We start from the raw sequence: 25,191 nt of genomic DNA, 5'->3' as shown, positions 1-25,191 counted from the left end.
TAAAAATAAATACATAAGAAATAATTTGAAGATTATAATGACCAAGCCCTCCCCCAAAGAGCTGAGAAAATGAAATGCACTTACTTCATCACAGAGGAAGGAGCCTATGGATATTTAAAATCTTTAATATATAGTCCACCCTCTAGTCACTATCTTACTGCATCTGTGCCTGTTTTTGACATATGTCTTGGTTCCTGGTTGGATATATTTCCTCCCACTTATCCAATAAGCCTGACAATAGCACTGGGGAGAAAAAAATAATGTCCTCTGCCTCTTCTCTCATTTACTGAAAGTACAAAAAGGGGTTTTTGTCCAGAACATGCTCTTGAGGTTTGCTTCTTTTATATACTGGACCTCAAAAGTATGACTAAGATTCTCTCAACTATTCATCAGATATTTCTTGTGTGATGTCATATCTAATATCCATGGCCTTATATCACTTTCAAATTAATTAAAGGCTTATTCACCTTTTGTTTTAGGGTTGCTGTAAAATTCCTTAACACCTACTTTATAATTTCTAATTGCATTCTTCATCTTCTGTGACTACTTTACTCTGAAGTAAGAAGGAAACTCTTTCCTTTACACATATACTATCAGATGTGATGAATGTTTTGGTTGATTTTACTATTTTTTTTCTTTTTCTTGTTTATTCTTTGTCGTGAGAGGTTTAATGGAGAAGGCAGAAAAATGGGATATATTAGGAAATGAATGTAAGATATAAACAAAAGGCTTCAATAACAAAAATAGAATTATTTATCTTAATTTTTCCCTAAAATGAAGTATTTGGATGATAAAGATACATACATCCAAACCACCATTGCATCACAGTGATGGTTATTTTCTTCACACAAATTGTACCTGACCTATATTTAATCTAGTTCGTGCAATTCTCTCCTGTGTTTAGTATTGCCTGGTTACTGATTACCTGGAAAAATCCAATGATGCTCCCACAGGACTGACAAAAGACAGATCTAAATCAAATGATTTCTCTAAGCAACCTTTGGCACAAGTTGTTAATTGCTTATATAATGAGAGTTTGGAGAAAGGTAGGTCATATGAGATGGCATTACCCATGTGAAAGAAGGTAATGGACCACCTTTGAGAGACTGGCAGACTGGAGCATTCAGAGATATTCTGCCTTGGCCTACCTCATGGTTAGAAGCAGACTTTTCCCATTGGTTATGGGGCTAGAATTGTAATCATCTTGAAAAATGGCCTAACTCAGTATTCTGTTGTCCTTCAGTCTCTAGAAAGCAACTCCCTAGTGGCATGTAGGAAATGTCATCTTAAGTAGTCCAAACATGAGTCCAACCCTTATTACCCTCAGTTTCTTTATTCTTTATAATTGAGCTCTATGCCTAGAAATTTCTTGAACTATACTTTTTCTCCCCAAACTGTTCTTTCCTTCCTGATATTTTTTTTAATTCAAGCCCTTTCATGAAATTCCTGATTGTCCCTTCATACACACATACACACACAAACATATATATCTTATCATAATTTGATCTCTCTTTCATGCTTCTCTCCAGTAATCTCCCAGTCTATCATTACCTAGAACTATCTCTTTGGTTTCATCTCTTTGGAATCATGTATGATATTTAAAAAATCCACATGATATCTTTTTGGAGAAAATATATATTAAATGTATATTAAATATGAGTAATTGTTAATTATTTATAATGGAATAATAATAAGTAAGAAATCATTAGTTAAGTAATAAAAATTAAACATGATTAATTCACTAACCATTAATTAATTTTATTTATTAAATCAAATATGTTAAACTATGAATATTCAATAAGGCCATTTATTATATAGATAGATCAGAAAGTACAGGAAACAGAATAATTGGTAGCGAGAAGATGTACTGCTACAACTTCAAAGTTAAATACGGTATCCCTTAAATCAGTTTCTGATCTATTACACTTTGAGAATTATTTTGTACAATAGTTCATATCTTTATTGTTATTCCATTGATTGAAAAGTGAAGATAACACATACTCTAATGTGTTTATTATTGGTTGATCATTTTTTAAAGGAGTTGACTTGGTAAAATATATTTTTAAAGTCTCTAATTCAACAAGGTATCTCTCATGCATATATTAAAATGATACCCCTTAATAGATATGATCACAGAGACAGTTATAATCCTTTTAGGATTAATATCAAGTCAGGTGAAAGTTAAGGGATTTAGGCATCTGCCAATGTCAAGGGCAATTTCTACTGCCATGTAATCTCTCATATCTATCCACTCTTCTACACTGACTACGAGGCCCCTCACTCAGGTTGAACCCTTATTACACTTCGCTTACACTATTGCAGTAGCTTTCTTAATAGGTCTCTAGGTCTCCTTTCTTTAGCTATCCTTTATGCTAGGAGTTTTTCTCATTCATGGTCACACATCCCCTGAAATATATTTGGGGTCCTGTTCTACACAGATGCCCAAATTGATATTCTAAAGCCCAAATCTGACCATGACACTGCCCTGCTCAAAAAGCTTCTGGGTCTTCCTCTGGTCTCTAGGACAAACTATGAGCTCCCTCATTTGTTATTTAATACCTTTTAAAGTCTGGTTATAGCAAATTTTTTCACATTTATTTCATATTGCTACCATTTACATTCTTTGAATTTTGCTAAATTTTCCTATTCGATATTTCCTACATATGAAATACTACTGACCACTTACATACTTTTACACAGGTTGTCCTCCTTGCCAAGATTGCCCATATTGATGATATGTAAGTTTCCCAATGGCATAAACAAAAATTGTACAATAATGCTTGTACCAAATAGTTTCATTACTTATCCAGTTTCTCAGCTGTATAGCCTGGTTCCTGAGGGGCAAAGTAAGATATTTGTTAGGGAGTTGTAAGAAAATTCATGCCCTCCAAATTTACAGGTAGGGTTTGGTAACAGTGTTTAGCAGTGGTCTATTCAGTACTCAAGAGAGTAAAGTATTCTGGAAGCTTTCAGATACACTAAAAGTAGTATTAGCAGACCCAAAGAACTCTTTGCATAAAACAATGATTAGTTAGCACTAGACAACATGCTCACAGGGGATGGTAGAATTCTGCTGGTTTCAGGGATAAATCCATGAACTCATCAGCCATTCTGTTTTTGTTTACCTGTCTCCTTCCTCTAGGGAGAGAAGTAGGCTATAACATTCAGTTTTTATGAACTATCCTGGGAACTGTACCAACCCACATATTATTGCTTCTGCATTCTATATTCCAAACAGCCAACTTACATAGAAGATTTTCTATATAAACCTTCTAGTAAATTTGAGAAAACCTGTTTTGCTCTTTGAGAAGGGAAAGTAAAAGTGACATATGGGAAGTATGTTTGAAATGGACAAAGACTATGTTTATTTGAATTGTGTTACATGATGCTATCATTACCCAGATATTTGGCTATTTAATGTTTAATATATTTGTTTGGGCTATTCAAGATTCCAAGAGAAACAATAAGCTACCAAAATAGTATATAAAATACACATAGTATATAATGGTAAAAAATTCAGAACATTCAGCTTACTCATTCACATCATTCTTCCATGTTATTGTTTGAATAAACACGTAACTGAGCCTCAGATGGCATCTTTATCCAGATAGCCTTATATTTGTATATGAATTTATATATGTGTGAATGTAAGTATGTGTGTATTTGTATTATCATTAATGGATGATGAGGCTAAGGATAGACAAACCTCCTAGATTCATTTAAAACAAAGGAATTCAGCACAAGTACTGCTTCAATTTAATGTGGCATCTTCCATGAATTTATCTTTTATCTTCTTTCATGCCACCATTTTGGTCATTCTTGAGTGCTATGGCTACTTTTTATTATAATTCATTCCTACAGGCAGTTGTGACATAATGGCATTAAAAATGTCCTACAAATCAGGAAGACTGTGGTTTATTCCCCACCTGTGACCCATAATGGCTGTGAGTGACATTGGAAAAGTTACCTAACTCGGTACTTCACATTTCAGAAAAGATGCCGAACTACATTAATAGAGGGAATAGTCTTATTCAGGAGTTCCCTTTAGCAATGAAATCACAAGTTCAGCCCTTATCCTTTCATTCATAAGTCTCATCATATGCCATAACTTGATATCTACTTTGCTGTATCTCCCCTTTGCTCATCTCACAAAGAGAATTACTGTTTCTCCTACATAATATTTCCTTCAAAAAGTGGTCTGGTGGATTAAATAGAAGGATGTCTGAAAACAGGAAGAATTGGATTGTCATACTTCTGAAAAATGCTAACTTTGATCATTGCCATATCCTTGAATTTCTTAGTGACCCAGTTTAAGATTCCAAGTTAGAGATAAGGTGATGATCTGTATAAGTAAAAATAGTTCTCACACTTGGAGCTACCTACATGGTTCAAATAAAAAAAATATTTCTGGAGGCCATTCCATATGTTAACCCTTTTACATATTCATTTATGTTTCGGTTTCATAGTTTTCAGTTATTTATTTATTTATTATGAAACTTTATGAATCCATTAACATTTTAATAGTTAGTCTAACTTCACATTTAGTAATACCTTTCTCTACTGCTGCTTTGATTATTTATATTTAAAGATATCAGTTTGATTATAATTATCTATTTCTTCTCTACTTACAATGTTTCTTTATAATTCATTATTGTGTCATGATGTACCCAGTGATTACATGAACCAGAATCAGAAGCATCATAGTAAGGATTTTTACTATATTTGTCCTCATTTATCCTTTATTACATTCAAAATATTTTGTAGTCATTCAAGGATTAATAAGAGACAGTTTTAGCTTACAAGGATGCTGTATTGTCACAGGAGAGATAAGAAATGAATTTAAAAACATTCTAGCACAAATTAAAGGTATTGTAAGTGTATATAGAAACTTAAAAAAAAAAAAAGCACTGAGACAGATTTCCACATAAGTATCCTACAAAATAAAAATTTAAAGATTGAGGAAGAATAAAAGAATTTTGAGAAATTCCTCAGACTGGATTTATATCTTCTCTTTAATCAGCTAAATATGAAAGATTTTCTATCCAAAGGAGTAAAGAAAAACTTCAATGAAATTTATATCCTTTAGGAAAGTTTCTTTTTCTCTCTTTATGTAACAAATTGAGAAAAGGCAGATGGATGAATATAAAATCAAGCTAAAATCTAGTTTTTAAGAGAGTAGCATATACCTAATACTTCTGGCTTCTCTATGCCAGCAATATTGATGAAACAGCTTATTTATATTTGTGGAGGATGAGTAGTATTCTAGCTTTCACTTAACTAAAGAAGGAAGAGTTGAGAAAAAAACAAGGCACCAGAATTACAGTCAGTTTGGTATTGAAATCCACCTCATATATAAACTAACTGTGAAACTCTGGCAAGTAATTTCAGCTTCATTTCATTCGGCTTAAAAAAAATTAACTCTTACCTTCTTAGTATGGATTCTAAGTCAGATGAATAGCAAGGACTAGGCAATTGGGGTCAGGTGACTTGCTAAAGTGTCTGATACCAAATTTGAACCCATGTCCTTCTAACTCCAAACCACTGTATCCACTCTGCTACCTAGCTACCCCCTACTATGTAAATCTATAAAATGAAGATAAGAGTATCTTTGCTACAGAATTATTGTGAAATTAAAATAAATTGTAAATTATAAATTGCTTTGTAAACCTTAAAATACTCTATAAATATCATCATTGCCATCATTATTGATTCAAGCCTTCTCATAAGAGTCCATAATGAAGCAACATTTGTCTTTTACATTGGAAGCAACCAAAGTATAAGAAGTTTGTAATGTACCTTAACAAATATAATGAGCTGATATACTTCAAAAAATGCATCCATATGATTCATTTAGCAAATAGTTATTAAATGCCTATTGGATTAAATGCTCTGGGTTAGGAGCTAGGAGCACAGATATGTACTGGAAGATAATAGAATTTAGAATTGGAGAAGCTTTGCTAATAAGGTCTAGTAGGAGAAAGACATGCAAAAGTGATATTGAAATAAAGAAGAATGTTAAAGTGCAAGAAAAGTCCAGCTAAAATGCTACAAGAAATATGGAAAGGTAGGGACCACATTCTACTGGAAGGTCCAGAGAAAATTTCACTGAGGAAAGGTCATCAAGTTGATACATCATGGAAAGGAAACCTAAATAGGGAAGGAGTGAATATTCCAGGCAGACAAGTTGCATAAACAAAGGCATAAAGATGGAAGATTTAAACATAAGAAGAGAGGCTGGAGAAATATCTCATTTGTAACATATGTAAAGAAAAAGCCTGGGAACAAATCTTCTGACTACATAACATTAGTATGAGGCATGCAAATGATACAAATCAGTGGGTCTGCAGACACGCCCAGTTTGATCTAAGAACATCATTATCAACATGAATTTTCAAGAGGAAAAGAGAAACAAAGTTCAGTATTTGCATCAAAACTACAGAAACAAACTGAGGAATGGGCATCCTGGAGGGATCCAGGTGTGTCTGAGATGGGGTCACTGATAATCTTGATATTAGACTGAATTAGAGTATATGTCCTATGGTTATCTTATTTTGAAAGGAGGTTTTGGCAAATCTTCCCAAAGAGAGGATCTAAATCTCAGTAGAGCAGGAAATCTTCATCCCTCTGGCCTGTTTGTGACTGGTTTATAAAGAAATGAGGAAAGCAAGGGGAATTCAGAAGAGAAGGGTTGAGAGTGCAAACTGACAATGAATTGCAAGTTGTTGACAGGAGAGGAATTTGACATACAGCCACTCTGATATATAAATAATTAATCTGGTGGGCGGGTGGGGGGTGGGGGGGGGAGGGGGGGGCAGTGTACTTAAAGGATTAGTTTACTATTTATCCTAAGTATTAGAGTTGATTCAATCCAGCTACTAAACCTACTAATAGCTGGGACTATTTCTTACTACAAAATCATATCAATCAATAACTATTTCAGCTTAATAATATACTTTTCAATTAAAAATAATTCTCAATCAATAATGAAATATAAGAATTTATGAATTTGGAACAGTATGAATTAAGGCTGGGAAGACAGATAGGGTGCAAATTATAGAGAGTTTTCTATGCATTATCTGTACATTGAGAAGAAATAGTGAACCTCTGAAGGTTTTTGAGTAAGGAGTAACATAATCTCTGGTATATTAGGGAAGTTATTTAGGAAGCAGTATGAAGGACTGAATGAAGAGAGGGTAAGGCAGAGGCAGAAAGGCTTGTAAGGAGGCTATTAAAATAATCAGGATGAGAAGAAACAAGGCCTGAACACAGGAGTTAATGATAATTGTTATTGCAAAGGTAGAAAAAATAAGTGGATAAATATTTGATCACTATCATCATCCACAAGCTGGTACTGAATTTAAAGGATCTTCAAAGACTATAGAAGAATATTTTTGCTTTGTTTGATTCACTTGTCTAAAATCTAAGATGAATTCAATTGGGTCAGGATAAAAGTTATCTTAAGCTTTTGTGCTTATGCATGTTAATGAATAGTGGTATTTGTTTTCAGGCCCTCAGTTTTTGTGAAATTGACATTAAAATGGACTCTACTTCACCTGAGTTACCAGTGAAAACCCTGGAGCGTATTGCCTCTCAGCTTGGATGCAGTTTGACTGATGAGAAGCTTGCTTTGTACCTGGATGAGCATGACAATCTAAAGCACTTCCAAGAATGTTTCCATATTCCAAAAATGAAGGATCTACCTTTAAGTGAGAAATACAATTAATGGGGAATTTTTTTTGTTTGTATGTTTGCATGTTTTTTTATCGTCTGCATATGCTTATCATACGTAAACATGGGAAAGAGTTTTGAATTCTTAAGCATAGAGAACTCTCAGTATGGGAACTCCTTCCTCCAATGCAGATTCAGATTCTTTTGTGACTTTTGCCTGAGGAACATAGAAGTTAAATGACTTGCACAAGTTCACATTACTTATAAGTGTGGCAATCGTACTCAGATCCTCCTGATTCAAAGGCCAGTGAATCACCTCAAGATTTAATGTAGAACATTGTAACTAGACCTGAGAGCATCAGGTATCTAGTGCTACTAACTAAATCAACCTATCAACCTATCTCAGCTTCAGATGCTTTATGTTCATATTCTTCTTTTGAGTAATATTCCAAAGCATAGTACATAGAAAGTGCTTATGCTGTCAGTTATCTTCCTTGAACAACATAGTGACTGAAAATTAAAGGTAGACACATTTTCTTTTAATGGAGTTAGATTGTAATGTCTTTATGTACTTAAAACTCAAAGCAATTACTTTCAATTCAACATATTTTAGTATCTTCTATTTGGTTTACTCAGTTTATGGTAGTTTTATGGTATTTTAAATAAATTTTATTCTGGTACCTGCCATTTCTGTTGAGAGAGGGGATATATTGTTATATTTTTCTTTTTGTGATAAGGATGAAGAAAGTACATAGAGTATCCTGTAGAACAAAGAAAAGATGATGTCTTAAAAATATTCTCTGAAAAAAATCAACCTTTTCTAAGAGCCTAGCAGTGACATTGGTTATAGGAACATCTTATTAAAAGCAATATATAGGAAAAATAAGGTTGTTTTTTTCTTGACCTTACTCAACTTTGAATCAATGAAAATGACTGCATAGACTTAATTGAATTGTCTGCCAGAAGTGTTGATTCCAGTAGATATTATATATTATCATTTTCTCAAAACTGATCAAGGAACAAATCTGTAAATTAAGGTGGGGATTTTAGATCAGGAAGGGGTTTTATGTAACCTAATATGGTGATGAAGTTACTGTGAAATGAAAAAGCTGCCAGGAACTATTATTGCATAAGAATTGTATCATTTAAAATTGAAACAACTGAAGACAAAGGAGGAAGAGGAAAGAGAGGAAGTAGAGGAGGAAAAGGAGTAAGATGTGAAGTAGTAGCAAGAAATAGTGGTGGTAGTGATGGTAGTGGTGGTAGCAGTAGCAGTTGCAGTAGCAATAGCAGTAGCAGTAGCAGTAGCAGTAGCAGTAGCAGTAGTAGCAGCAGTAGTAGTAGTATATATTTAGAAATTTCTGTTTAAAATAATTGAACAGGGGCATATCAGTGGCTTGAGAGCCAGGACTAGAGACAGTAGGTCCTCAGTTAAAATTTGGCCTCAGACACTGCCTAACTGTGTCTCCAGGGAAGTCAATTAATGCCAGTTGCCTAGTTCTTACCATTCTTCTGCCTTGGAATCAATAATTAGTACTGATTCTAAGATGAAAGATAAGGGTTTAAAAAATAAAACAAAATATTTGGATGTGTAAAGTAGTAAGATCTATAAAGCAGGGAACTTAGAAATCATTAAGAAAGAACAGACAAATTCTAAGTGGTAAAAGCATTGTTGAATTTGATCCTAAAAGTGAGCCTTTAGTAGTTATAATGAAGATTTTAAAATGGTAATTGGCCAATTAAATCCAAAATTATTATATGGATAACCTATATTTTAATTTAATTATTTCTAATGTAATTTTATGATCAAATGAAATTATACATAATGTATCATCTTTTTCCTGAACTGACAAAGTACATTTAGAAACATAAAGAAACTAGAGTACTGCATATACTTTAATTTTCTTTAAAATCTATTTTTTAAAGTTTAATATCCCCACTATCTATTTCTCTAGCCCTGCCCTCTTTTCTGAGAAGACTTCTAACAATATGTTCCACATCTCCCTCCAATTCAATAGAGGCACCACTAAGCATATTATGTTTTCTTCTAAACCTCCCCCTTCTTCTAACTTAAGCAGTACTACCATTTATCTAGTGTCTCATGTTTGAAATATCAGTTTTCTGTCTTTTCATCTCCCGTCTTTTTTTCATATCAATTCCCCATATATTGAATCATTTTATCAAATCCTGCCAATTCTGGCACTTGTCTCTATTGTCTCCTTTTTGTTTCCATTGTCTCCCTCCACCCCCTCCTATATACTAGGAAGAAGTAATATATACATAGAACATTTTTGAAACAAGACTTGTTATCTTTTCCTCCAAACCTTCTTTTCTTCCCAAGTTTTCTATTCCTTTTCCTATTGAGGACACAATAATCCTCCTAGTTATTCAGGCTCACAACTTCAAGATCATCCTTAACTCCTCACATAAACTCTCATCACATATTCAATCTGCTACATATTGTGTCATTTTTACCTTTACAGCATCTCTACTGTACATCCCCTTCTCTCCACTGAAAGAATGAAACTTACCACATTACTATAAATTTACATCTTATCTTCTCTTAAGTATTAAAATAGTCTCCAAATTAGCCTTCTTGTCTTAAGTTGCTCTCCATTCTACTCCAGTATTTACTTATCATGGAAAGTTATTTTTTTTACTACTGTATTGACTATTGCAAAACCTATTAAATTAATAAAGGAAGCAGTGCCTAGGACCAAATTAAAGATCTTTTTTATTTTATTTTTTGCATTTAAATCAATCCACCACCCCACCTCTTTCTATAAGTTAAAATTTCCTTATAATTTACTCCCTTTCAATATTTTGTAATTCAATTATGCTGTGCTAATTGCTATTTCTCACATATAACAGTCTATTTCCTGAGTCATAGCCATTGTATGAACGGTTCCCCTTTTGTACTTCTGCTTTCTCCTCATTTCCTTGGTTTCTTTTCTTAAAATGATTTTTATTTATTTCATTAAACATCCCCCAGTTACATAGAAAATTAACAATTATCTTTTAAGTTTTAGGTCTAAATTAATTCCTTCTTGCCATTCCCCACTCCTTAAAAAAAGTAAGCAATTTGATATTGATTGTACATATGAAGCCAGAAAAAAATACATTTGAATATTATCCATGTCACAAAAGAAAATGCAAACAGAATAAAACAATAAAGTCTTTTTTTTTAAGTATGATTTAATCTGCATTGAATTCACCAGTTTTCTCTGGTGGCAGATAGCACTTTCACAAAGGGTCCTTTGGAGTTGTTTTGAATCAATGTCTCTTTCATAGCTGACCATCTTTACAATATTGCTGTTACTGTTTACAATGTTTTCCTGGTTCTGTTCATTTTACTTTGCAAGAGTTTATATAAGTCTTTCTAAGTTTTTCTGAAACCATCCTGTTTGTCATTTGTTATAGCACAGGAGTACACCATCATAATCATGTGCTATAACTTTTAAAGCCATGACCAAATTGATAGGCATCCTCTCAATTTCCAATTCTTTACCACCACAACCACCACCACCACAACAAAAGATACCATAACTATTTTTATACAAATAGGTATTTTTCTCTTTTCTTTTATCTCTTTTGGATACAGACTTCAGAGTGATATTGCTGGTTAAAAATAACTTTGTACCCCCTTGGGTGTAGCTCCATGTTGCTCTCCAGAATGATTGAATTAATTCTCAATTCCACCAAGAGTACATCAGTGTCCAAATGTTTCTAGTCTGACATGTGTGAGGTAGTATCTCAGAGTTGTTTTAATTTTCATTTCTTTAGTAGTAATTTGGAACATTTTTTAATATTTTCTAGCTTTGGTTTTTTATTTTAAAACTACCTTGTCATATCCTTTCACCATTTATCAAATCAGGAATTGCTCTTCTTTTTTAATAAATTAGGTTTAGTTCCCTATAAACTTAAAAAATGAGGCTTTATCAGAGAAACTTTTAACTTGCCCTTCCATATCCTCTAGGTTTTTTTTTTCTATTTTCTTTCTAATTTTGGTTGCATTTATTTTGTTTGTGTAAACACTTTTTAATTTCATGTAATCAAAATAACCTATTTTATTCCTGTAATCATGTCTACCTCTTGTTTAGTCATAAACTCTTTCTTTAATTCATGTATCTGACAGTTACATTTATCCATGCTCCTTTAAATTATTTATATTTATCCTAGCTTCTTTCCATGGCACAGCTCAGATCCAGCCTTCAACTGGAGGACTCTCCTGGTCCACAACCCTTGGCCTTCATTCCTTTTGAGTTTCAAATTTAGTCACTTTTTTAAGTATATTTCCAAAGTGGTTAGATTAAACAATAAATTCACTAGCAGTGTATTGATGTTAGTGTCACAAACCTCTTAAATACTGATTATTTACATCTTTAAATTTTTTTTCTAATTTATTGAGTATAGTGTAAATGTGTGAGATTTCTTTGATTTGCATTTCTATTACTATTTGGAGCAATTTTTTATTTGGTTAATAGTTTTATCATTATTATTTTTTTAATTATGTATTCATATCCCCTAACCACTTAAAACACTTGAAAATAGGTCTTGCCATTTAAAATGTTTTTTTATTTTATTTTATATTTCAACAAATACACATTTATTTTTTCTACCTTCCCTCTCATTTCAAAGAAAAATGAAATTTTTGTAACATAATATATAGTTAAAAAAACAAAGTACAATGCTCTCAATGTCCAAAAATGTTTTATTCTTCATCTTGAATCCATCACTTCTTTCAAGAGATAGTATAGATCAACTATCATCTGAAATAGAGGGTACACCCAGAAAATTTACATGTAAAACATTTTAATACAGTGTTTTGCAATCTTGTAGTATAGAAATGTACATCAGTAATTACCATTAAAAGTTTAGCATTATTTTTTGCTCTATAAAAAAATTAATTCCACTTCCTAGTTCATCATTACTTTTTAGTCCAGTGAAAAAATAACTTCCTGATACAGCAGAAAAGAGCTGGATTTGAAGTCCAAAGATAAAGATTCATATCCCATTTGTTTATTTGACACCTTTCACTTAAACACTGTGGGCCTCAGTTTCCTCCTTAGTAAAATGAAAGTGTTTGACTAGATGGCTTTTAATACTCTGGTCATCAATGTATCTGGGTTACACATCCACCCATTAATTCAAAGTCAAAATTACTATCTCTGGCAACTAGTTGTTCTCTTAGAGTTTTTCCACAGAACTTTCTTGGACAAGATTTTTTTTTGGTCCTGGCATATGAACATCCATTGAAACATTAATCTTTCCTTCCTTTTCTACAGATCTCAATTTTCCCCATTCACACTCTCTTCTTAATGTCTGTAACCTAAAATTCAGTGAATCTCTAAGTTTCTTCACATAATTCCTTCTGACTCTCAGAAGAGCAAAATATATGGGTAGCACTTATACCTACAAGTTTAAATATTGATATTACCATATTATAACAGCAGTAATTAAGGTATTTACATCTCAAGTTTATGAGGGATACTCTCAGTCTAAAAACAAATCCAGGAAACTACTTTTGGGAAAGCCAGATTTTTGATAGATTCAGCTGCATTTGAAACAGCACAACCTGTAACCTTGTGCTAAAGTTTTCTTTGAATTTTTTTATTTTGAACTTAAACATAAAAAAGAACATTCCTTTATACAAAGTGGAAAAAAGAGGATTATATATGAAACTCAATCTTTTATATATTGCCAGCTTTCCCTTTTAAGTATACATACATTCAACATGTAACTTTCAATTCTGTTCTGTTTAACTGTGTTTCCTTGTCGCCTTCCTTCTGTTCTGTTCTATGCCTTTGATATAAAAATCATATTAAAACATAAGATAGATGCGTATATGGTTTTCATTAAATTTGTCTAATTATTCATTATTATAGCATGAATTCCTTTCTTTGAGAACTACTTATTCTTGTCTTTTCATTTTAATCTAGTAGATTTTTCTGCATTTAACTAAGAGGGCAGAAACCCACAGCAATTCACATAGGGCAAGATTCTACTGCTCTCCTGGACAACTTTAAATAGTCTCAAACAATGACCAAATATACCATTTACAGAAAAATTTAAAGGTTATTATACATGAAAGATGATCAAATATTATCCATTTTGAGGGAATTAAAATAGCAAGTAGTAATGGGAATTGAGTATACTCCACTCTGGGTCAACTATAGAGTGTAATTTCTCTCTTGTGATAAAACTTTACTTAATTGTGGGAACTCTGAGAAAGCATTGTTGTTGTTGCTTTGTTTGAACATAACCATGCATGACTGGGAAGATGGACCACTTCTTCCTAATTCTAAGAGATGCTTAATGAAGAACTGAGGTTATACTGACCGGAAGCTCAGTCAGCTACAAAGACATCATGCAAAGAGTTTCCTCACATGTATATATCTTAAGGAACCCCTTTTCTTATCTGAAAACTAGCCCAAACTGGTCAATAATTTGTTGTTCCATGTTCCTTTGATTGAATACAGATGTTTGGTGGGAATGGAAAATTTCTTTTTCTGATTTCAGGGAATTTTCCCCTTCCCAACTTGTAAAATCCTTAATTTTTTCACCAATTAGTAATCAGATTATTTAATGTTTTCTTGTTTCATTTTAATTAATTGGCCTTCTTTGATTTTGAACAAAAACTCTGTCTCACCCTATATTTGGAGTCCAATGCCCAAATAGAGAAAGGCTACTTGTTCCAATTTAGGCAAATGGCATACATTGATTAATAAATCAAAATATTCAGAAGTTTCAATCTTTTTTTCTTCAGTCATTTCATCTTTCATCTACCCATTATTCTCTCATTTTTGTTTCTATATTCACAGTGCTTTACTGTAGTAAAGGATTCTCTCATTTTCGTTTCTATATTCACAGTGCTTTACTGTAGTAATTAACATAATTTAATAAATGCTTGCTGGTTGGTTTAAAAAATAAAAATCAGTCTATTACATTAACCATTTCTTTTCTTTGGACTTAATTACTAAACTAATAGGTGGCTGAAACTCATTAGCTGAAGTTTATTATCTCATTCTCCACTTGTGGAGAAGATGGACAGATATGGATTAGATGAGAATATAATCGGATAGATTCAACAATAGTTAGATGTTCAAATTTAAAAAGTAGTTTTAAATTGGTCATTGTGGCAGGAAATCTCTAGTGGAGTACTGTAGAGATTTGTGACTGGTACTTTGCTATTTTAAAAATTTATCAATGACAGAGAAAAAGGCCACAAAATGATATTCTATTCTTAATATTTTGATATGAAACAAAGTTTGGAGGGATAGTTAACGTAGTAGATGGCAGAGTCAGGTTCCAAAAGACCTTGACAGGTAAAAATATCGAGTTAAATTTAAATAAAGCTAAATTCTGACTTGTGGATATAAAAATCTGCTTCATAAGAATGAGATTAAACAGGATTAGTTACACAGGAGCTATTCTTTTTAAAAAGATACAGGCATTAGTGGACTGCAATTTAATTTAAGTTAGTTAGAAGTATGATGTGGCTGACAAAAAGGTTGATGTAGTCTTGGATTGGATTAAGATGCTTAGGTTCTACTAATAGGGAATTGTTAGTTCCATGCTTTTCACGCTCCGTCCAGAACATTGTATCTGGTCTGAGTGCTGTGGTTTATGAAGTATATTGATGCTCTGGAGAATGACCAGAAGAGGGTAACTTTGAAGGTGGGGAGCCTTGAGTCTATGTCTTATGAGAATTAGTTAAAAGAAGTGGGCATATTTAACCTTGAGACTGGAAGATACAGGGAAGACATGATGGCTTTCTTCATGCCTTTGAATGGCTATCATGTAGAGGTGATATTGAACTTTTTCTGTTTGTTTTTGAGGATAGAAGCTGCTGAGAGACAGAGACAGAGACAGAGACAGAAACAGAGACAGAGACAGAGTCACAGAGACACAGAGATAGAGATAGAGACAGCAAACTTAGGTTCGATACAAAGCAAAAACTTCTTAACAATTAATGCTTTCCAAAATGGAATAGGCTCCCATAAATTCTAGTGACCTTTAATAATACTTTTAAAGTTATTTAAATAATTAATTATTTATTTAAAATGTTTTGTGGCCTTTAAATAAGAAACTGGATAACCACTCATTATGCATGCTACAGTAGAGATCCCTCCCCTGTATAGGCTGAACTAAATAGCCTCTGGTGTCATTTCAACTCTCAAAATCTATGATTCTGTTATATCTTTCTGTTAGACACGATCTTTATTTGTTGCCTTATGTTTGGCTATCCAGGGAGAGAACATGACCTATTTTTCTACTCTCATAAAATTCATTGATCATACTTCTCCTGGGGTCCCTATCTCATTCGCCTTTCATCTCAAGCCATTGAGCTAGACTATGATACCTTTGTCTACCATATTCAAGGCACTGTTCTAGTTCTATTAAGGAATATAAAGAATGAGAAAGATAGTCTTTTCCCATAGGACCTTACATTCTGAAGGAATGAAAGGATTATTAACAATGGAACCTATAGTGAGATAAAATTATTATATTTTCTTTTAAATTTCATTATTATTTTCATTATTTGCTGTTTTTACTATCTACTCTTTTTTATTTTAATTTTACTATTTTACATTTGATTTTGTTCCTGGGACATAATAGGTCCTTAAAAATTATTTGATTGCTTGATTTAATTGAAGAAGTATAAAGAGTTGAAATCTAAAATTTTGTTTCATTTTATTTTGCAATGACCAAATAAGGCTTAACAGAGCAGGAATTTTTTAAGTCGACCTTAAAGGACAAGAAGGGTCTTCTTCTTCACATAATCACTATGTTCACTTCAATCATATCACATTACATTTACTTAGTTCTTAGGTATGCAAAGCATTATGTCAAAATTTTATGTTTGGTACTTCTTTTTCTTAATAAGAAGAAAAGACTTGGGATACATGTCCTTGGCTTGCATAGGATGGACAGCTGTATCTAGAATCCTTTTTTCTTTAGATGAGATATCTTTTGAATATGAAATGATATGCAAATACAAGGCAATAGAAATAGCAAAACTAAAACCAGAATAATGGATCTTTAGGGGAAAATAGGATGATAGGACATATAGCTTTGGATAAAGCTAAAATACACAAGAGATACTTAGCTCTCATGGGCTAAATACTTTTGTTGGGTTAGAAATTTGAGACACAGTGGATAAATTAACAATTATAAATTAAAAATAAAAGGCCACACTTTCTTTTCTCAATTAGATTATTATTTATTCTTTAGGATAACAAAGAACTGTTAATGGTTCCAGTTTAGGAGTATGAATAATATTTATTCCTCTCATTGGGTCAGGCTAAAAAGAATATAGATTAAAAAGAGGCAAAATATCCATAAAAGCAATTAGGTTTAAATATATGTATATAAGTTATGCATTTAAAAACTATTCAAAGGTTTAATTAAAGAAGTTGCAGAAGTTGGCTCTGCTTCTGATAAATATACTATCATTTGGGTTCAATGAAGTATAAGAATACCTCTGAGAGGAAATTCATGATGACAAAATCATTTATCTTTTTTTTCATTGTTGTTCATTGCCAGCTTTCTATTTTTAACATGATGATTTTATTTACCTGAGATATCAATTTGTAGTGAGAGGTAAGGAGATGATATAGTTAGTTTGATTTAAATCCAATAGCATATCTCTTGGTGATGGCAAACCTTTTAAGAGATGAGTGCCCAAACTGCACCCCTCTGCAACCCTTACACTGCATGTGAGCCCCCTTCCTTATCCCAGACAGAGGAGGGAGGAAGTGCTCCCATTGGCCTGCTGGGCAGAAAGGCAGGTAATATGAGAATTGTCCTCAGATGTGCCTGGAGAGGGGGAAGGGAGCAGCCCCCTCACATGTGCCATAGGTTTGCTAACACAACTCTAAGTCTTTCAAGTTATTCTGACTTCTCTATTGTTTATACCAAATTTTTAACTTGAATAGTAACTTGCGCACATCTCTAAGGTCTCTATCTTTCTTCTTCTGCAGAGAGAGGGCACTATAGATAGAATGCTGTCCTTGGAGTCAGAAAACTTGAGTTCAAATTTGGCCTCAGACTTTTACTAGCTATATGACCTTGGGAAAGTTCCTTAACTATTTTTGCCTCAATTTCCTCAACTATAAGATGAGCTTGATAATAATAGTATTTACTTCCCAACATTGTTGAGAGGATCAAATGAGATAGTTGTAAAAGGATAAGCCTAGTATTTAGCACATGGTGAGTGCTTAATAAATCCTACTAGGGCAGCTTGGTGGCCATAGTGGATTGAGTTCTGGGCTGGAAGTCAAGAAGACTCAACTTCCTGAGTTCAAATCTGGCCTCAGACACTAATAGTCAGGAGACCCTAAGCAAGGCATTCAATCCTATTTGTTTCAGTTTCCTCATTTGTAAAATGAGATGAAGAAATAGTGAATCATTCCAATATCTATGCCAAGAAAACATCAAATGGCGTCACAAAGGGTCAAATATTAGTTAAAACAACTCAACAACAATACCAAGATACGTGTCTATTCTTTATCTTTCCTAGATACATATTAGATGTTAAGATTTGGAGGTTCTTTTTTTAACATTTGCACTCTGAAAACTTAACACTTTTAATCAGTAAATAAATATTTGTTAACTACCTACTTCATAAAGAAAAACTGTGCTGAGCACATAGAATGCAAATACTGGAAAAAGAATGACAATCTCTGTCCTCAAGAGCTTTTAAACAAATGGAGGAAAACGTTCATAAAAGGAAATTGAAGGTAGGTCAAAAGAATGCAGAAGGAATTGTACCAGGCCTTGGGGCACAATAAAAAGTTCAAAAGATTTCAGTTTGATGGTAAATGAAAAGCTTTCTGGCCCAAGCATCCTACATAAACTAAGGTTTGGGAACGAGCTTTCCACTCCACACTCCAAAGGTAGGGGTCTCCAGGGGCAGAAGATATTGATGAGGTAAGAGTAGAAAGGTTGATGTTATCTTGCATGATGATAAGATTCCTGCTTGTATGATGAAGGAATCTAAAGGAGTGCAGCTGAGCATAGTATTTAACATATAAATGTCTTATGGAAAAAAATTGGCCATAATGTACGTTAGGAAGTAAGTGTTTTGTTTTTGTTTTTTTTTGTCACCTATGGATCATTTGAGGTCTTTAGTCAGCTTCGTGACCCCTTTTGGGCAATAATTTACATGGAATCAATTCTTTGAGTAGGGACAGTTGTAGATGAACTCTGATTCCTGTCAACCAGCAATTCTATAATTCTACTGAATAAGCACATTTGCCTTTTCCTGGATATTTCCATCCAGTAGGCATTTTTAAAATATCTCTATGTGTCAGGTACTGTGCTAAACTCTGAGAATGTAATAATAAAAATGAAACAATTCCTACCTTCAATAAGTTGGGGGTTTTTTTGTTCATTTGTTTGGGAAGTAATGAAAAAAGTAAGAGAAAATGATCCAGATTTTGTTTTGTTTTGTTTTTTTGGCAAGAGATAAATATATTGACACTTCTATAGATGAATATCTAAATATATAACTATCTTTAGAACCTAACAGATACTTTATTACTTTTTGGACATTTTTTCCCTTTGTCATTTCAATAATAGTGGAGAGAAGGAAAATAATAATAACAGATGGAGGGGTTAAACAAAAGTTCCTCTTCTTTGATAAAAAAAAAAAGCTAAATTGCTACAAATCCTATTCTCATAATAGTAATTATTGATGTTAATCAATATTTCTGAAATTTCCAAAGAATTTTACATTTTCTCATATGATTCTCTTAAGAATCTTGTGAAGTAGTTACTATTATTATCCCCATTTAACAAATGAAAAAACTGGGGTTCAGAGGGATTAAATGACCTGACCAGAGTGGTAGCAAGTGCTAGAGGCAGGATTCAAATCCAGTATTAAGTGAATTTATGACCAACTATTGTAAATGACAATCCATAGTAGCTGATATTTAGCATGTAGACACATATCAATATATTTTGATCAAAGAAGATATATGTTTATAAAAGTTATATTTTAGATTTTCTTTTACTACTTTATGCTTCCTTATGGTTAAAATTATGTTATCTAAAACCTCTTACCAGCAAATGCTACATGCAGGTAATTCTCTCAATGTTTACATATTGTTTAAAATATAAATGTAAATTTTTGTTTTGATTTTTTTATAATGAAATAACTTGTGGAGTTTGTAGATAGTTATACGATATTTCCTTTTTCCTCTATTAAAATGATTCTGTTTGTACTATTTTGGCCAAAATATCAAATGGAAAGATTTCCTACCCTGTTATTTTTTAAATAAGCAATTTTTACTTCTTTTTCAGTTGATCTGTCTTTGGTGAATGAAGATGAAAATTCCATCTATCTATTGGGAAATTCTCTTGGCCTTCAACCAAGAAATGTTAAAAAATACCTGGAAGAAGAACTGGAAAAGTGGGCCAAAATGTGAGTTAATTTTTTAAAAGGTACAACTGAGTTTCATAAAATATCTTGAAGCTAAAATAGAAATGCTCATATAATTCTACTATAAGACTACATTTATATAATCAAATATTTTTATATCTAGAAGTCCTTGAAGCATTTAATCTATTCCTCTCACTTTACTGATGATATGACACAAATAGTTCAGCTGAAGGAAGCTAAAACAATAATTTAATCCAAATTTTTGAAGTTAAGTAAGAATTTCAAAGCTGTCTAGGTCTGAAATTATATCTTAACATATGTATTATATCATATCATGTTATAATTTATATTTCTCTTCTCTTTTTTTGAATAACCATAGACAATGACCCCACAACATCCTTTAGAAACTTATTTAATTCTTATTTTTAATTACAGACTTAAAAAAAACACAATAGCAATGAAATTTTGTTGAAGGTACTATTTAATTGTACCAAAGAAAATTTTATCTTCTGGTCAGATAAATTTCCTGGTTACCTTTTCCCAAATTCTTCTCTGCTTTTTTTCCTGCTATTTGACCTACTAATGTTTTCCCTTTATGTATATACATCCTATTAAGGACAAACTCAAGTATTGACTCCTCCCTTTCTCAATCACAGGATCACAAAATCTTTATCTAGTGCTAGAAAGATCTCAGAGATCCTTGAACCCAGAGATGACAAAATGGGGTCTGTAAAATTTCAGAGTGAAGCCCAACCAGATAAAAATGAAAATGGAAAATGTTGAAAAATGAAATAAAAATACAACAAAAAGCAGATAAAATGGTAATTTGTGTTTTTTCTAAGTCAGCAAGTCAATAACTGTTAGAGACCCTTTTTGAGTTTGACTCTACTTATCTACCCTAACCCTTTCATTCTACAGAGCAAGAAGTTGAGGCCCAGAGAAATTTAAATGGCTTGCTTTCAAGCTCACAGTCAATGGGAAAGTTGATAGTATTCGAACTTAGGTACTTGTGACTCCAGGATGACAGCATTCATCTTATATGGTACAGTTATCAAAAGTAGAAAATGGAGGAAGGCAAAAATCAGAAGTATGAAGCTTCTGGAACTTTGTCTCTTTTCAGAATTGATATTTTTGCTGAACCAGATACTCTTGAATAGTTTCTGATTCATTCTTCCTTTCCTTTACTCTCTATACTGCTCCCTATAGCATTCAATCTTTCATACTGGAAATTTTTTTTCTGTTGATAATCCAGAATTTAAAGCTGACATCCTAAAACTAAAACTGGCTAGAGTAAATAAAATTACAGTAACAGATCTATTTATTCCCAGTTTGGCTATAATACAACTAAACTGACCCTTTGTGGTTCATAACTAAGTACTTAATGCAGTGAGGGGAGGTTTTACTAATTTATGAAGCCCACTATTGTTTTGTTACTTGCAAGACCATGATGCCATTTTCATACTATAAAAGTATCACTGCATTGAAAATCTTCCTGAACTAGCTTAGTTTATTATTTAAAGTGTGAGGGTCAGAGTTAATAAAAATGCTTAATACTCTTTTCTGACCCTATTTGTTTGAAGGAGCAGGGAATTAGGTTGAATGAATTTGAACTTTAGAAAGTACCCAAACCTCTTGGTTATTCATTCAGCCCAGCATTGCATTTTTCCTCCAGTCATTTAAAAAAATTGCAACCCTATCCATTTCCTTATGATTATCCTACTTTATCAAGTAAATGGTTGACTTCTTTTAGGAGGTTAAAGTTAGATCACATTCCATGCTGTTCAGTGATGCAGAGGGAAAGTACCTATCAGTCAAAGGACTTTCTCTTCTAGAGGGGTCACCTTTTGCTTTTACTTTTCCCTTTTTGGAAATGGAGAATTTCTTCTCCCTCTCCTCATTAACTTGATTAGGAAGAAATAAATTGGAAAGAGAAATAGATGCACTTCAAATTTTTCTAATGCCTCAACTGTTTAAAGAGTACTTTTTATTTAAAAAATAGAGATAATTACAAGCTCTTTTCATTGCTAAATAATGCCTAGGAAAAATATATTGAACCTTTAGTTAATAGTCATCCATGGTCTATAAAATAGAATATACCATGGTTAAATTATCGATCAGTTTCACTACTGTAATTCTTTACAATTACATAAGATCATTGTAAGCATTTGGAGCATCAGTACTATTCAAAGAACAAATCAATTTTTAAAAAATTATGCCACAGCCAGTTGTCACCTAAGGTATGACTTGATACAATTGCATAAGCTTTGAAGGTCAAAAATTAAAGCTATCAGCAGAAACCCCAAGATAACTGTTTGGCAAAATTTGAAAGGAGGACTTCCAGAGAAACAAAGATAAATGTGTATTATTATTGTTTTTTTCTGTGGTGGTTTAACAATTTATTAGTGGCATTTTGATTTTTAAAATTTCTATTGTAAATAAATGTAAAATATTTATGCAAAATTTATGTCATAAAATAAATAGCAAGTCTCAATATTTAGAAATGGAAATTTCTTTACATTCTTATGATTCTCTTCCCAGGTAATAACCAGGCATGGGGAAATTGTATTGTCTGACAGGAAAAACAAAAATTTGCAATGTGAATTTGTTGGAAGTGGTAAAAACTAGACCTACAGAGATTTATGATAGGTAATTTCAGTGGAAAGATACAATTAGAGGAAAGAAGTTGCAGGGGAAAGGTATTTAGAGACCACAGCAAAAGATGGTTCTACACTTGATGAATTGGGACCTCAGTAGCCAAATAAATACTATATAAAAGAACTCTAAACTTTTCAGCAATTGAAGACAATTCTTAAATCATTCGTATACAAGAGTAACAATGTATTTTTTTTCATTCATCTCATGGTCATTAATTAAGCACCTCCTATGAGAAATGATCTAGTTAGTAATTATTCATTATCATGGCTTGTATTTAAGGGAGAGTATAGAAACAAAAAATGATATTGTAAAGATTTAAAAAAAAATTTAACTTCTGTTTTAGAATCTATCCAGTGGCCTACTGCCCCCATTCCACAAAAACAAAAAAATATTACTTAGCCCCCTAGAAATCAATTTTTTTTTATTTTAATAGCAATTAATAGGAAAGATAAATGCACCTGTGGCCATCACCACTCTCTTGGATTGCTGCAGCACCCACCAAAGGGTGGTAGTGCCTACTTTGGGAATCACTGATGTCTATTGGTTCCAAGGCAGAAGAGTGGTAAGGGCTAAGGAATGGAGGTTAAGTGATTTGCTCAGGGTTGCACAGCTAGTAAGTGTCTCAAGCCAAACTTGAACCCAGGACTTCCCAACTCTAGGTTTGGCTTGCAATCTAGCTGCCCCCTATTTTAAGACATTTTGAAAGTAGAAACATAGTTACAAAATGCATGGGTATTTTGAATTGAATTGAAATGAAGCAAGATGTGTGTTGATGCAGGGCACAATGAGAATTTCTATTTCCTATATGACCATCAGTGTCACATCTAACTTTTGTGTTTCTATCATTTAAAAAAAAAATCTGTGGATTGGAAAAAAGTATGAGAACATTGATTATAAGGACATTTTTCTCAACAGTTTTTGTTTGCTAATTGGAAAATGGAGTGTTAAGTGAAGAGTAAAATGTGAGATTTTTCATGACTGGATAGATTTTTATCTTTTGGGGATACTTTTAGTATGATCTGAGCTGTGAGCAAAGAAGTTAAATAGATTTGATGAATTCTACAGTTTTTTTCAAAACCCATAATTCTGTTAGCGTTCTAATTGGATTTCATAGCCATACCATTGACTGAGGCAAACATTGCCCCTCAGACAGCTCTGAAAACACAAGCTGAAGTGATTTAATTTCCCTGGTATGTGCTCTTGTAATGAGTTTTCCATCTTTCATGCTGTCTTTTCCTTCAGAGTATTTTTAAAGAGAGTGTTCTTATGCTGAAACTATTTAAATATTTTTTGAATGATAGTAATGCACTCCCTCAAGTCTAATGCATATGGTTCTAACTGCAGCTTAATCTACATCATTTTTTTCTAATGATGGACCATGTCATGTAGTGGTTTATTTGGGTAACTAAATTCATTTTACGACTGCAGGCTACCAGACAGACAAAATTAGGCAGTAGAGTCTGTATATGATATGGGAGGTATGGGGTGTAGAATGCCAAGAGCGTTGCATTCAGAAATGTATCCTTAAAGATTATTACCACCAATGTCTACCAGAGTTAGGAGTAAGGTAGCATAATATTCAGTGAAATAAATTCTCTGAGGCAGAGCATAGAATTTTACTACCTAAATGTAATAAGATATATTGTGCTATCAGCAAAGGCTATAGAGTTCTATGTGATTAAAATAAAAAAGATCCAAGTATCTGCCTTTAACTACCATTTAACGATAATGATTTTTGTCTTTAGCATTTATATTGGAAGTCAAGGAACAGGCAAGCTGCGGGCAATCTAATAATAATATGAATAATAATAACTAACCCCTCTTCTCTTCCTTCTTAGTTCTGAGTATTGTTTTGTCCTTCAAACATGAAATTTTAACTTATTTGAATCAAATTAATAAAATTTTTATAATAATTTATATTTTTATATATTTTAAAATGTTGATGTATAATTTGATTACTAGTTTTAAATTGATATTACTTACCAAATATTGATGAAGGGATATTTTAGTATTCAGATCATTCTAAGAAAGTAGTGAAGTTAAAAAATAGAAACCTCAGAAATAGAAGAACTATTTCTACAGAAGATTCTAAATTCATTTGCAAACATTGACTTTAAGCATCTTAATGAAGGAAGAAAGATGAATGCTAAATCTATATAAAACACATTTCTGAATTGTACCATTTGTACCTTACTCTTTGTACTATTTAGCCCTATATATATATGATCCTGTCAACCCCTCTTTCCTTAGGAAAGTTAACTCGAGAGCTTTTGGAAAACTACAATCTCCATCTCTAACTGCCAGAAGCAATCATTTTTAACTGATTTGTGGGGAAAGAGAGGTGAAATTACTTATATATTTGCTTTCCAACTTAAAAAAACAAAACACTGTTCTTTCCAATGCTGTACACTCCTTGTTGATAGAGGGTAATTCACTTAGCTTTTTCGGTTTTCTTCACTAAACTCAGAGATCTCACTGGAGGG

At 32.6% G+C, this 25,191-nt stretch overlaps 1 protein-coding gene across 1 annotated transcript in view; it reads left to right on the top strand.

Annotated features, from left to right (window-relative positions):
• Positions 1-25,191, top strand: part of KYNU (kynureninase) — a 120,285-nt gene that overhangs the window by 4,185 nt on the left and 90,909 nt on the right. Inside the window, exons 2-3 of the mRNA XM_044669899.1 lie at positions 7,508-7,706; positions 19,975-20,095. Of these exons, the coding sequence (XP_044525834.1) occupies positions 7,538-7,706; positions 19,975-20,095 (290 nt within the window). The 5' untranslated portion in view covers positions 7,508-7,537. The remainder of the gene's footprint in view (positions 1-7,507; positions 7,707-19,974; positions 20,096-25,191) is intronic.

This window comes from Gracilinanus agilis, chromosome 3 (assembly GCF_016433145.1).
Source record: "Gracilinanus agilis isolate LMUSP501 chromosome 3, AgileGrace, whole genome shotgun sequence".
In the NCBI taxonomy this organism is placed as follows: Eukaryota; Metazoa; Chordata; class Mammalia; order Didelphimorphia; family Didelphidae; genus Gracilinanus; species Gracilinanus agilis.
This window is presented reverse-complemented; position numbering and strand designations above follow the sequence as displayed.